Here is a 15,765-nt window from a genome sequence, read left to right on the forward strand (position 1 = left end):
GGTGATTGGCAGTGCTGCCCAGAGAGCTCTGCGCTCTGTGTGGCAGCACTGCTCACACACCCCTAGTTACAGCCCTGCCTAATCATGGGAGGCGTGGCCATATATTTTAGAAACAATCAAAATAAAGAAACTTATTTTCAGCACTGCAGAGGAGAGGATACTGCTGCTGCTACCCAGCGGCAACAGTCTCCCTAGTCTTCCACTGCAGCCAGGTAAGAGGGAGGAGGGGCGGCATCAGACCCGGGCCCCCGCTGGGCCCCTCTAACAAGCCTGGGTAATTAGCAACTACTGCCCCCCTCAGCTCCCCTAGACATGTGTAAAGACCTGAATCACTTTGATCATTGTTATGGCTAGACAACTGAGTCTCATAACTTCTGAAATGTCAAGGCTTGCTCAAGGCAAAGCCAAAAATAGGGGGAGCTGGAGGTGCACCTGCACCGGGTGCACCAATGCACCTGCTGCCAGTGTCCTCCAGCCCCATGCCACAGAGTATCTCCAAGCCGGACACCTGCTGAGATTTTATTACCAGCAGGTGCCCGGCTCCTTCCCTGCAATGCCACGGTAGCCGGAGACTGGAGTTCTCTCCTGAACTCCAGACTCCAGCTCTCCCCACGGGCACTATGGGAGAGACATCATGACATATCTACCATAGTTCTGAGGAGCAGCTGGGCGGACCAGATGGGGGCGGACGTAGGAGCGGGTTTAAGTTAAGTATTGGGTTTTTTTGTGCAACCGACACCTCAGGCGCATTACTATGGGGGCATTACCATATGGGCACTACTACAGGGGCATTACTATGGGGGCATTACCATATGGGCACTACTACAGGGCCATTACTATGGGGGCATTACCATATGGGCACTACTACAGGGGCATTACCATATGGGCACTTCTACAGGGGCATTACTATATGGGCACTACAGGGGCATTACTATGGGGGTATTACCATATGGGCACTACTACAGGAGCATTACAGTATGAGTACTACTATAGGGGCATTGCTATATGGGCACTACTACAGGGGCATTACAATGGGGCATTACCATATGGGCACTACTACAGGGGCATTACTATATGGGCATTACTACAGGGGCATTACTATGGTGGCATTACTATATGGGCATTACTACAGGGGCATTACCTCAGGGGGCATTACTATAGGTGCACTGCTGAAGGGGGCATTACTATAGGGGCACTGCTACAGGGGGCATTACTATGGGGGAATTACCAGGGAAGGCACCAAATTACTGTCTTGCCCCAAGTGAAAAAAATCCTAGTTTTGGCCCTGCTCAAGGTCAGCCATGGTGAGTACCTACCTACAATGGTTTAAGAAAGGGAAAACCACAAACCACTTACAGGATGTTGGGAGGCCAAAACTAATTGATGCGGGAGGTCAATTAAAGTTATACTGCACGTACAAACCAACAGAAGGGCTACTATCACAAGTCACAAAAAAAGTAATGCTGGTGATGGGCGTAATGTGTCACAGTGCAACAAACACTGCTGCGTATGTGGCTGTGTTGTCACAGGCCAGACAGAGTGCCCATGCTTGCACCTGTCCACCATTAAAACCATCCACACTCGTCATGCAAACTGAACCTTTTGGATCATTGGAAGAAGACCATCTGGTCCGATGATTACCAATTTCTGTTGCATCATGTACAGTACCGCCTACTTATACATTGTTGAGAATCAGATACATGCTTTCATAGTAAATGGTAATCACTGATGGCAGTGGCTTCTTTCAGCAAGACAATGCACACTTCCACACTACACTGATTGTTTGACAAACATGATGGTGAGTTCAAGGTGTTGCCTGGCCTCCAAATTTGCCAGATCTCAATTCAATCGTATGAGTTGGAACAACACATCGGATCTGTGGCGATTCCACTATGTAACTTATAGGGGGTTAAAGGATCTGTTGGTAATGTCCTGGTACCAGATACCACAGGGTACCTTCAGATATCTTGTAGAGTCCATACATCGCAGCTCACAGCTGTTTTGGTGTCACACAGAGGAGCTACAATATATTAGGCAGGTGTCATGTTTTGACTCATCAGTGTATATTTTGTAATCTGTAACATAACTTTTCTGAACAAATTGGTCAGTCAGATCAGCTGTTTTTCCCTTCACTAGTTGCTGACATGTGTATGTGATATGTTCCAAAACAATAGGATTGGACAACCAAATTGTCTTGTTTTTGACCAGCATGTAGTCCAAGTAAAGGAACTTTAAATGATACATTTTTATGTGAAAATCAGTTACAAATTGTAACACAATAATGAACAAAATTTAACAGGGATTAAGGAGCAACCAAAATTGAATCAACTAGTGAACTCTAAATAAAAGTACAAATATTGTGGAACTCCAGCCAAAGGGTTACTTAAAGCTGCAGGTGCTGCTTCCCTATAACATTTAAAGTTAAAAAAAATAATGTCTATAAAGAACTGTATGCAGTACATCATAATAAATAGAAACATAGTGATGGCTGGAAGTAGAGATTATGAAAAAATGTAATTCTTAGGGGTCAATGTACTAAGCCTTAGAGAGAGATAAAGTGGATGAAGTTAAGGTACCAACCAATCAGCTCCTGTCATTTTTCAAAAACAGCCTGTAACATGACAGTTAGGAGCTGATTGGTTGGTACTCTATGTCCGTCCACTTTATCTCTCTCCAAGCTGAGTACATAGACCCCTTAGTCACCAATATTAGAAAAAGGAGAAAGCAACAGCCCTTATTCTGTCCACACAAGCTGACACTTTACTTCATAGTGGGTGTGGCTATGGGACACTTTCACACTGAGGAGTCTATTTACTAAGCCTTGGACGGAGATAAGTGAACGGAGATAAAGTATCAGCCAATCAGCTCCTAACAGCCATATTACAGGCTGTGTTTGAAAAATGACAGTTAGGAGCTGGTTGGTTGGTACTTTATCTCCGTTCACTTTATCTCCATCCTAGGCTTAGTAAATAGACCCCTGAATCACAGGAGAGAATAATAATACATCACTAAGAGTACTACTGTACATGCTTGGAAGAAAATCCCAACAATTTGTTGAAAATAACTATAGTAAAAAGATGAAAACATAACTGGCTCAACGTGTTTGTCCTGGGAATAAACAATCATTATAGCAAATTGTCAGTATGAGCAAATAAAATGATTTGCTCTCAATAATGGAAAGAAAACACTATGCATAAATTATTGCAATTATTTGCCGGATGCTTTGACATGTTACAGTGAGCTTATTTCTAAATCTTTAATGTGTGTCTGTTGATAAAGTAGTGCAACTTTCAATCAGGGAAGCCATCAATAATACAAATCTGTTACATCTGTTCTATGGAGACTGTTGTGCTGCTGCTGAACGTCTCTCTGCCTAATGGCTGGATGCACGGACCACTGTGTCTATTTTTACCCTCCACTAGTCTATTGCACGGTTCCCACTGCAGTTTCCTCTAGTCTAGTGCATGCCTTCCCATCCATGTGCCTTACAGTACTTTGTCCTGCATTCTCTCAGTGCATTGCCTTGGATGGTATAATATGAACGCTTCCTAGCAGCAGCCTACCAGAACACAACACAGTCTGTCACGTTAGGTTTGTACTGATGATTTTTGTTTCTTTGTTTCCCCCTTCTCTCTCCATCTCTCTCTCCCTTTTTAATCATCTCTCTCGCTGAGCTTTAATTCACAGTCTCTAGCATGTTCCCTCTTTGCTGATCAATGTTTGTTTTTATGCCCTACTCACTCTTCTTTCTCTTCCTGCTTTCTCTATTCTCTCTTTCCCAGTGTATCTGCTCCATGCCTGCCCTCTCTTTCTTTTCTTTATCAGACTGCCTTGTCTCTCCCCCACCTTCTTCATTTCAGTAGAGTATCATTCTTTTCATAAACAAGCACAGAGCAGTCTCTGTGCATTGCTGTGCCTCTGTTTCCTCTTCCCCTTTAATCAATAGCCACACCAGGAGAGTTGCTCACATGAATGAGTCCTTGTGAATCTCACCCCCAGACATCTTTCAGTGGATGTGAGGAGCAGAGAGCTGGGAATCCTGCTAAACTATCCTTTCTAATCCTGGTTTCCTCAGAGTCTGAGGCTCTGTCATGTTGACCCGTGGAATATGCGAGTCTCTTGGTCTGAATACCCACCCTGCTGTCCTCATCTTCCTCATCCTCCTTCTAGGATCCCACGCTGAAGGTAAGATGCTCTGCATCAGTTCTAATATATCCAGCTACAGTGCTAAACAGCGTCTTCGCTCATCACATTGAATCTTCTATAGGCACCTGCTCTTTTAATTGTTAATGCTTTTATTTTAGTGCTTTAAGTGTTATGGGAAAAGCCTGCCAATGTAACTGAATTATTTTAAGGGGAATTAAGCAGCAGGGAGCAGCTATATTTTTCAAGGCTTAATCAATAAGGTTCGTTTCAGTGCAGAAAGTAAAGATATGTGGGAATATTCCGAAGACCAGCATGTTGGGAGATGAAAAGCACATGTTCCTTCCTAGTGCATTGTACTGAAAAGTAGCATTGCTGTGTGTGCTGTCCAGTTCTAGCAGCATGATCCATTATTATGTACATTTTAGAACTTATGTTATATATGAGTTTCCAAACTATTCATATATGTTTAATCAAGTATTGATGTTTACTAGTGCAGTCTTATTTCCAATGAAGGTTTCTGATGTACTCAGCATTCAGGTTATAAAGCAGGATATATATATGTATATATATATATATATTTTTTTTTTTTTATTTATTTTTTTTACTTTCTCACTCTGGGACATTTTATTCATTTATAATAACAGGGGCTGTGTAAATGTCTAAATCTGATCCCAGAGCACCTGGTGCTGTTTTGCAGCCAGATATTCTGTGAGTGGTTTAGTGAAAGTTAATCTTTCAGTATGATACAGCTTTGTATCTTTTTAGAAAGGAGGGTGAGATTTTCAGTTTTTGATCTTTGCTTCTCATTTTTATTCTTATTATATGTGAATATGAACACTTTTAGATTTCAGTCTTTCTTTATTCCCCAGGCTGAATTTCTTACAATGTGTTACAATGCTCAGATCCTTACATCTCTGACACCTGGATCAGCTAAGATTTGGATATATGTATTTTATCGCTCTTGCTTTCTGGTTACAGTGTGTTTCTGGGCTATGAAATGTTTATGAAATGATATGGCACCTTTCTTAGTAATAGCATGAGCGATTCGGGAGTAGAAAAGACATATGCTGTATCATTGGCAATGTGCATTGGAAGTACAGTGCAGATATCTCCTAGTGGACTTTTCATTTTCAGAACAATATTGCAAGATGTAGATAGAAAATGTTGCTGTTTTGTGGAACTGAGGATGCAAACCTAATGGGAAATATTCATTATGGTTTGAGAAAACCAGTGATTAGGCAGATGAATGACTGATGGTTACTGTCTATAAATCAAGACTCCCAATTAGTTAATTAGTGATAAAGGAACTATGATTTTAAAATGCTTTTACATTTTAGCACAATTATAGGCCATGGAAACATTTTAATAATGTCAGCTGTGCTTATTACCCTGGAAGTACTAATACTGGAGATAAAAGAAAGCATACAATATTCCGTAATACAGGAGCTGTCCAGCTTGACAGAACAGTCGATTTAAAAGTACTAAACATCACAAGGATTCTAAGAATGATGAATCTTGTCATACACCCACCTGCATAATATAGTGTAGCATTAAAACTTTTCCATGCATTGTCATATCAATGGATAGTTAAAAAAAATGAGCTGGGTCAAGAAGGAATAATTGTAACTGTATGAAACATCTAATGATTTTCATATAAAGAGTAGCTTGTTATCAATCAGGAGTAATAATTACATTAATAATTTGCAAATATTTATGCCTAACCACTCTTTTGTTATAGGGTTTCCTAGACTCTGATGTAATTGCAGAGCCCTAAGTAACACATCACTTTGCTCTAATTTGCTAAATTATGGTAAATTAAATGTAATTTATCTTGCATTTATTTAATTCATATGCTTATTTTTTTACTATTATATTTAGTGATTATTCACATGTTGCTCCTCTTTGGAATGTTGCTGTTTTTAGAATGACCCTAAACACATACAGCAAGTTGAAGAAAAGCAAATAACCAAGCACTATATAGCGGGCTCATCCAGACAAAATAGAAAATATTTATGATTTATTTTCAATTAAATACATTACATATTGTAATAATATTTAAGTTTATACAGCATATTAAATGTATCGTTACATAGTATACCTATAAAAATTTAGTTAATAGCAAATTCTTTTATGCACAAGTTGGTTTTGTTCTTGAGGGTTTTAGGGTCTCTGTGTTTTGTGGGGGAGGGGGTTAGCAATAATCCAGATACCTTATCATTATGGGTAGCTTCCAGAAATTGGGACTTCTGATGAACTTATTGCCCACAATACTGAATATAGGATTAACACATGAGACATAAGAATTTATGTGATTGTATCTCTGTAATAGACTTCTTCAGACAGGCAATGTCATGGTCAGGGCTGCTCAACAGGGTCTACAGTGAACAGACAAGTGAAAGGCAGACTAATAACCATGATTTTAACATTGGATATCTGTCTGTTAAATATCTTATCCATGCGTCTGGAACAAAATTGCCAAATAACATGTCAGTATACGTTATCTGCACCCAGTATATTCCAGGCAAGGCAATGTAATTCCAAGTGACAGATTGGATAGGAGTTCTGAAGCAGCAGTGGTACTATTTTATCAGGTACTGAACATATACCTTGGGGTTTTCTGGTGTAATGTTAATTTTTTAAAATTTCTAATCAAGGTATCATTGATCCCTACCAATACAAGAGCTGCAGTTTGTGTCTATGTAAATGTTTTCTCTGGGTTGCCCTTTTAGATTTTTTGTCTGTTTGATACAATTGTTGGATACTTTCCCACTGGATTGAAGCAGTTTTGTATGAGAGTGAAAATAAAATTATAACCAGGAAAATATCTTTAAAGTTGCAACAGTGCAAATAAGTAAATGTGTCTGTTTGAACAATTCAGAGAAAAATGTGGGGCTCAGAATGAAAGCCTTGCTGCCTCATAAGTATGTTTTCTTGAAATACATTATTGCCATTGGTTATAATATGATTATATTTGTTATCTTACTGTTATTGAGTTCTACATTTATAATTATACGCAATGCATAATGTTTTGTAGATTTTTAATCACTTGTACTGTTGAACTACTTGTACTTATACACTAGTGCATTCCAAGAGTAGTGAACTAAGAGACATCAAAATATATCTAAAGTTGGGTACACACTGAGATGACCAGTAATTATTTCTATCTTCCAGACGATTTCCCTTAAGCCCAGAACTGGTGAAATTGAGTGTACATACACTGAAATCTTGCAAACGACGGAATGATATACCATATTGGTCATATACAATTTATTGTTACTCCTGTACACACTTGAACATCCATCCTAAAGTTCACTGGCTGGGAGTGGCAAGAGGTGATGTCTTCAGAGGCCAATCGGAACAACATATAGACAATATGTCTGGTTGGCTGTACACACTAGGCAATGTGCACCACATCAAACCTGACAAAGTCGCACGCGGCCACGGGAACATGTAGATTGAGTGTAAACAATGAGCGATGTAGGTATTTATCATTACGAAACAGCAAATTGGGCCGACACTGCTCCAGTGTGTACCTAGCTTAACATTATAATTCATTGCTTTAAGTGATTTGATATATTGGTAATTTGCTATTTGGGCATATAACAATTATTGCACTTATTAAGAAAATAACATCCCAGTATGGTCAGGGTCATGTTTCAACGGAATCAGTATGTAATACCACCGGCCGCATGGTTCAAATCCCGACAGCAGAAGCCCGGCAGGGATGAAGATCCTGAAGCTAAAAAGGTAAGTAAAACTAACCCTATTCTACTCCCAAACCCTAACCTTCCTTTAGGGGTGCCTAACTCTAACCTTCCCCCTAGTGCCTAACCTTAACACCCCATAAGTGCCTAAACCTAACCCCCCCTTCCCCGCAGCCTAAACCTAAGTCTCCCGGGGGGAGGCCTAACCCTAACCTCCACCCAGGGGTGCCTAACCCTAACCCCCCCTGCCTCTGGCCTAACCCTCCCAGGGGGGTGCCTAACCCTAAGTCCTCCCCAGGAGCCCCTAACCCTCCCCCCCTCCCGTGGCTGTCCACAACCGACTGACCTTCGATCGGTATGCCAGGCGTCGGGCTCCAGGCGTAGGTCTAATGACAGGCATTGGGATTTCGACACCTGTCATTAGTACCTTGCCAGGATTTGACAGTCGGGAAGCCGGCGGTCGACATTGCGACCATCGGCTTCCTGACTGCATCCCACTTCAACAGACTGGTGACCCTGGTTGCCTATTATTATCGCTGCAGGTGAGATTTTAGTGACTTTGAAAAAGGAGTGATTGGTAAAGTGCATTTGTCAGCTTGGAATTCAGAGGGTAAACCCCCTCATCCACAACGGACAACAGTGCAGGATATTTATTTGGGACAATAATTTGAAGTGTAAAGCAAAACTGGGATGTAACTGCAGATCAATCAACTACAAACCTTTCCTATGAGAAGTCAATTTTAGCAGAAAAGGTCCAATTAAGACTGCAAAGAGCAGAATATCATACCAGCGTTATAGTGATCATACCTGGTAATGCATATTTGCAAGTTCAGTGGTGCAGATAGTGTAGGCCATAGTCTTCTGAGTGGGGAAGAAAAGTGATGGGGAAGAAAAGTGATACAGTATGGTCACATGTGTGCTTATTTGCACCACTAAAGGGTCCTGGTGGATCCATGATTTTGGGGGCATATTTGCATAGTAGGGTTTGTGTGTGGTTATTAAAAAAAAATCAATGCTAATTAATGATACATAGTGATCATCACCATCCTAAATTACAGTTTTTGTTTCTTTTTGCAAGTGGAGACCTCTATCATGATAATTAGGGATGAGCGGGTTCGGATTTACTCGGTTCTCAAATTAGGGCTATCGCGTGTTTTGGATAGCCAATAAGATAAATCTGAACTAATCCGAACTTGCGGTAAGAACCCGCTCATCCCTAATGATAATGTCTCCATCCATCAAGTACATTTGGTCAGCTAGTAGTTTAACCATCATGACACTATTGATATCCATATGGCACCATTCTGCATGTTGTCCACTGCTATCAAACAGTGTATGAAGGACTACTGTATCTGGAAGAATGGTGCTGCAACCCTCCAGAAGAGACGAGTGTGGTATAAGAGGTCAACAGACAAAAGGTCAACAATGTATAGGTTTACACCAAATTGTCAACAGGCAATAGGTCGACAGGAACAAGAGGTCAACAGGTACAAAACATTGACTGACAAAAGGTCAACAGTGCAAAAGTTCGATAGGTACAAAAGGTCGACAGGTATTAATGGTCTACACACCACTGGTCGACACATATTTTTTGCATTTTAAACCTAATCCTAACCCTTCCCCTAGTACCTAACCTAAACCCTCCCCCTGGTGCCTAATCCTAATCCCCCCCAAGTGCCTAAACCTAACTGTAGCCTAACCCTAACCTTCCTTCTAATGCCTAACCATGACTGTCCCCTTCGGCAGCCTAACCCTAACACTCCCCCAAAGCCTGACCCTAACCCTAAAAATGTTTTTTATTTAAATCATGTGTCAAACTTTTTTATGTCAACCTTTTGTACCTGTCAACCTTTTGTCCCTGTGGACCTATTGCCTGTGACCATTTGGTGGCGACCTAGACACCAAATGGTGCACTTTTGTGTGTCGATCCTTCATCCGGATACCGCACAGATATAGTAGTCTCATATCAGTGTTTCCATTGTTTTGCATTGTTTTGCTATCAAAGGCAGTCATACAATCTATTATTAAGCACTTTTAAATTGAATTATGTCAAATAAAATGGTTTGGACTGTTTACTGTCTACAGTCCAACACACAGATTTACTGAATTCTAGGGAGCTGATTCTGAGGTGTCTATCTACTAAGCCGTGGAGAGATATAAAGTGGATGGTGATAAAGTACCAACCAATCAGCTGCTAACTGTCATTTTCAAACAGCCTGTGACATGGCAATTAGGAGCTGATTGGCTGGTACTTTATCTCCATTCAGTTTATCTCTTCCCAAGGCTTAGTAAATAAACCCCAGAATCACACGCTGCTGCGACCCCTGTAGCGTCTTTTTCTGCAGTCATGTCTGAGATTTTATGATAATGCTAGTATTCTGGCATTTTCTGACTGTGTAAGAGTCCAGCTGCCCACTTTGAGCGGCTGCAATAAGAACCATCAGAGTATGGCCGCCAATGTCTATGACTAAGCATCTGAGTTCGGAACTACTACTGTAACACACCAGTGATACTCTCATAACACACCCATCAGATGGAATATCTTCATATATCTGTTTAGCCACCTCCCAGTCACTGCCCAGGAATACCCAACACATCCCACTGAATGCGGCTGAATCAGCCTTACGACTCTATACGCAGACACTGTGGGATGCATGCCCCATGCCACTATTTAGCAATTTAGATGCATGCACACTTAAAAAAAATCAATAACTTACATGAACATCAGTATTACATGCAACTTAGGGTTATCCCATAAATGTAGACCTTGCATTTGATAAAATACTCTCATTAAAATTAATGTGGAGGTCAGAGAAATGTGTACTGGTCCGCTTGCTTAGCTGGAACACGGCGGTAATGAATATTCATCATTATCATCATCATTATAATTGTGCTTCATAAATTATATGCCTGCTGGAATGTGTGGGTGTATTGAAAAATACATGGCGCAGAAGGACTCCCATTGACATTGGCATGTGAACAGTACTTACTATACATCTGTTCAGATTCTAACATTAGAATATCAAAATAATCTTCTGCAAGCTGACCATATGCAGAGGTGGAAGCATTGCACTTGTCGGCTCAGGTGACCTAATTTAAATATCTAAGCATAAACATGCCCTCACAACCTTACCAAATGCATTGTATTTATTTTTGTCTAATTTCCAAATAGAATATAATGTCTCGCAACAGCTGCTTCATAATGAGACGTGTTTAACACATGGATAAATTATTAGTTATAAAGAACACATGGTAAAAAAAGATGACAGTTGTACCATGTGTCTAAATTAGAGAAGTGTGGGAATTGCTCTAATGATTTAAGTGACTATTAACATCTCTTAAGCTCATGGGAGAGTTGTTTGACACAATAGTCCTGGTAAGGGACTATTCCATACAACTGCCACACTGTATGGCTGTACTGTAAAATGTTTATAAAGTTCAATAAGCTTAATGAATGGCTGACTATGCCCTTCTATAGAGCTAGTTTACATTCAAGAGGTAAACACAAGGCATCTCTTACCAAAATGCTGTTTTATTTGTTTTCATTTGATTCCTACTGAACAAAGATAAGTAATTTTTTGTGAGAGAAGTAAAATTTTTAATTAAAAGCACCATAATGGATGCACACCTTCAACACCACATTTAAGCGTATTTTAAAGCAATGACATAGTATACTGCATTACAATAAATAGGGAAAAACACAATTCTACTGTAAAATATAAGCATCTTTAGAGTTCCCCTGCCCTAAGAAGCACAAAGCTGAATTTTGAGTGCTTCAACAATAGTCATGGAAATCCTAAGTGACTTTTTGGTTTGGACTTAAAGAATTGTGTCACTCATGAGAAAAGAATAGAGTATCGATTTATGTAGTTATATTGAATATGTTCCTAAAGAATGAGGGTTACTACATTTCTGCATTTTATATAGGAGCTGCTTAGTACAGCGGTAAGAGAACTGTATGTGTACCAAGGAGACTGGAGTTCGAATCCTGTTTTTTTCTCTTTTTTCCTTTTTATTTTATATATTTTTATTATTGTTTTTTTAGCTTAATACCTTGGGTTTTTGTTTTTGTTTTTTGTTTTGTGTTCATTAATACAACCTGATCAAGACACCCTAAATTAAGATATGTATTTGAGATTGCTTATTGTATTAGCTATAGATACTAAGAACATGTAAAGCCTACTCCACATCTCTCCGCGTGCCATATGAACAGCACTCGCTCTGAATCAGGGCCCACCTCCATTAATATGGAGCGTCCTCCTGGACGCTCGTATAGCTGTGGGTCACCACCCACAGCATATACGAGCGTGCAAAATGATGGTCGCGATGGTCTTGACCATCGCGACCATCGGAACTGCGAGTAAAAGCCTGCGGTTGGGTTTTTCAACCGCAAGGCCAGGAGTGATTTTGGCTCTATCAGAGCCAAAATCACTCCCACTGACATCACTAGTGATATCAGTGGGGCCGGCTTCAGACGGTAGGCGTTCCCTTGGGAACGCCTCCGTCTGGCAGGCACGCCCCCGGCACGCCCACCAAAGGGGGCGTGCTGTCAGTCACCATCGACAGCACGCCCCCTTTGATGAGACACTCCGAGCAAAGAAAAGTCCTTCGCTCGTCGGGTCTCGCGCATGCGCACGACGGAGCTCCCTCCATCGTGCGCATGCGCAGTGGGGACCATCGCCCCACTTGCGAGCGGACAGCCACTCGCGAGTGGGTCTGAATGACCGCCTTAATATGGAGGAGTGTACTGCACTGTAAGTGCTTTAACCTCAACATTGGAGGCACGCAATTTACCTGAATGCCGCCCAGCACGGGAACACCTATGTAAACAGCGACCCCAAGGGCTGTCACGAAGCTGACCTAACTACTGCCCGCAAAGCCGCCAGCACCAATGGAGATATAGTGCCTTTTTTACACACAGCAATATTGCGGCTTGGCTGTGAGCTGCTATAGATCTTCGGAGCCCTGCATGTAGAGGAGCCATTATATTTAATCCATTTGTGACAGGACTGGGTGAGACTCTAAAATGTGGAGAGAGTATTTGTAACTTTGTCCCATTAAGGGTTTGGAATTTCCCCAGTACCCCTGTGGGCCAGCCCGACCTTGGAAATATCAAAGCACTTCTTTGGTGCATACCTTTGGCTGAATCACTAAAATTTTGAGTATGCTTACCTACAGTAAAATGGCTTCTAGGCTGCATAGTCTGCAGCCACTTGAAGCACATTACGGTTGGCAATTTAGCACATAATGGCTTCCTGCTGGAAGCTTTTGCTGCTAATCGAACTCTGGGATGGCAGTCCGAAGGGGGAGGAGTTTTCTGCCCTAAGACTGCCAGAATCTGTGTAAGTTTAGCAGTAACAACTTCCAATAGGAAGTCATTACCTGGCAAACTCCTCCTTACAGGGAAGGTCTACACAGGAAGACAGTCTCCTTCTCCCTGCTGTGCCTGCCCTGCACCGAGGACTCAGCGATCGTGCTCACGGGGGAGTGAGGTATGTGCGGCGGGACCTGATCATATAGTGCGGTCTGCAACTGGCACCGGAGCTCTCTGGGATGGTGGACTCGCAGTAGCAGTGGCAGTCCTGCAGGCCCTAGATAAAATCAGCCAATGGTTGTGTTTTTCAGTACATGGTAGGTTTTTTACTTGGCACTAATTCTAAATAAAATTGTAAGTTATACTGTATCTGTGGAACATAAATTAAGACAAATCTATTTAAAGAAACTTTAGAGACCTGGTTTTATGGTTCAGATTTAGTTGCACACTGTAAGGTCTGGTGCTGAAATACTTATGTACTGTGGGGCCTATTCATCATCACTTATTTTTCACAAAAGCTTTGAAAATTTAAATTTTCACATACTTTTGTAAAAAATAAGTGTCAGGGCTATTCATCAAGTTCTGAAAAAAAAATTTCTGGAAATTGATGGTGTTACTGAACGCCACTTTTGCATTCAGCCCCCGATAAACAGCCGATGGCTGCTGTTTACATGCCAGTCACAGCACAGGGATCTATTCAGATCCCTCCCTACTGTGTCTGCACTGCAGAGCCCCGCGGCTGAGATTATTGGCCATCCGCGGGGGGGCCTCGGACACCTGCGCGGTGGATGGTGGTGATCAGACACTCGTGGGGGAGAGAAGTGGTGGTGGTTATCGGACACCCGTGGGGAAGGGAGTCTTTGGTGGTGATCGGACACCCCCGGGGGGAGGGGGAAGCCGCATTGGACACCTGTGAGAGGGGGGCCTCGGACACCCGTGGAGGGGATGGTGGTGATCAGACACCTGTTGGGGAGGGGGTGGTGACTGGACACTCCCCGGGGGGAGAGGGGGGCTTTGGTGGTGAACGGACACCCACGGGGTTAGGGGGCGCATCGAACACCCGTGGGGTCGCACTGGACAACCCGTGGGAGGGCCTAGGGCACTCGCGGGGGTAGGGGGGGGCGCATTGGACATCCGCAGGGAGGCCTGATTGGACACTGGAGGATGCGGGGGGCCCCGGTGTTAGCCAGCAGAGAATAGAAAGTGAGGGAGGGGGGATGAGACATGCAGCAGTGAGGAAATTCTTGTGGATACCTCAGCTGCATGGGGAAAAGTATCACTTTTCCAAAAAGCTAACTCCGCAAAAAGAGCAGTTTATCGGAAGTGATACTTTTGTGAGGGAAGCGTGATGATTGCCTCCAAAACATCTTTTAAACTTGCAGCGAGTTTAAAACATAATAATCACTAGTGATAATTATGTCATGATGAATAGGCCTCTTCATCTTATAGATCCTACCATATTTATGTCACTTGACTCATCCTCTTACATGTTAATTTAAACAGACTTCAGATTGTTCCACATAACATTTGTAACTTATTGTGTTTGTAAATGTGGTTACCATTGTTCCTCAATAATAATTTCTCCTGGAACTGCTTCCTACAACTTCTAAGGAATTGATTTCCAAAATTACTTTAAAACTATTTCCATTTCATTAATTTAATAAATTTTTTCAAGTTCTTTTCTAAGTGCTCCATTCAATAGTTCTTCCCTAAATATAGTTAAACTCTCAGGAAAACTAGTTACCTTGTCAACTGTGTAAGTTAGGATAGCTATTGTAAATATTGTAATTAAAAAGACAAATCAGCTATGGGAAAAACTAATATATGTATAGTAATTAACTGGTATCACTGTCATGACCAAACCCACCTGGGCATGTGGGTGTGAAAGGGTTACTCAAAATTAAACCACCCGGTTTATCTAAAATTTCTTAAAATTAAATCTTATTATTAACACACATTTCGTCCACTACTAAGATTCAGTTCAATACTCTAAGAATAGCTTCATTTATGCCCTGTCTGATCCCAAACTGAAATGATAAACTAGAGTTTATGTAAACCTCATGATTCACTGCCTTAAATGTATTATAAGGAAGAAAAACAAGCCTGTCTGGAACATTAATTCTATAAGAACACAAAGACAGCATGTTAGTAAATGGAATTTAGAATGGCAAAATGTCACAATGCTTATTGAATAAAAATGGTGAAAACATATTTGTCACGATCCGGACTAATTTCTCTCACAAGCTTGTTTTGTGACTTACCTTTGCCACCTGTCCTGTGGGTCAGGATATTCTGATTTGCCTGGGAAGTCTGCTTAGCTTGCAGGCTGCAACACCTCTAGTGTGATCATGATTCATTTCAGGCTGATTATTCAACTATCTGTTAAGTCTACCAATTCTGATTAGAACAGTGTTTGCAGTCCAAATAGTATGCTGAACTTGAACTGCAGAGATCATGAATATGCATTTGCTCTCGGTGACTGCTATTCTCTCTACAATTCCACAACTTGCTAGTACTAAGACTGCACACCAGAGTTCCCTCCAAAACTCAGTATGGGTGCAACCATGTTGGACTCAGTCACCTGACTTTTCTTCACCATTC

At 41.5% G+C, this 15,765-nt stretch overlaps 1 protein-coding gene and 1 long non-coding RNA gene across 5 annotated transcripts in view; one reads left to right on the forward strand and one right to left on the reverse strand.

Annotated features, from left to right (window-relative positions):
• The window catches only part of LOC148532381 (uncharacterized), a 141,704-nt gene that overhangs the window by 71,622 nt on the left and 54,317 nt on the right, over positions 1-15,765 (reverse strand). The gene's annotated exons all lie outside the window — the stretch shown is intronic.
• Positions 3,536-15,765, forward strand: part of SEZ6L (seizure related 6 homolog like) — a 439,056-nt gene continuing 426,826 nt past the window's right edge. For both annotated transcript variants that reach the window (XM_088467896.1, XM_088467897.1), the window contains exons 1-2: positions 3,536-3,591; positions 4,000-4,185. In XM_088467896.1, the coding sequence (XP_088324022.1) occupies positions 4,092-4,185 (94 nt within the window). In that variant the 5' untranslated portion in view covers positions 3,536-3,591; positions 4,000-4,091. The remainder of the gene's footprint in view (positions 3,592-3,999; positions 4,186-15,765) is intronic.

The sequence above is a fragment of the Taudactylus pleione genome, unplaced genomic scaffold (assembly GCF_031769625.1).
Source record: "Taudactylus pleione unplaced genomic scaffold, aTauple2 ptg000078l, whole genome shotgun sequence".
Taxonomy (NCBI): Eukaryota; Metazoa; Chordata; class Amphibia; order Anura; family Myobatrachidae; genus Taudactylus; species Taudactylus pleione.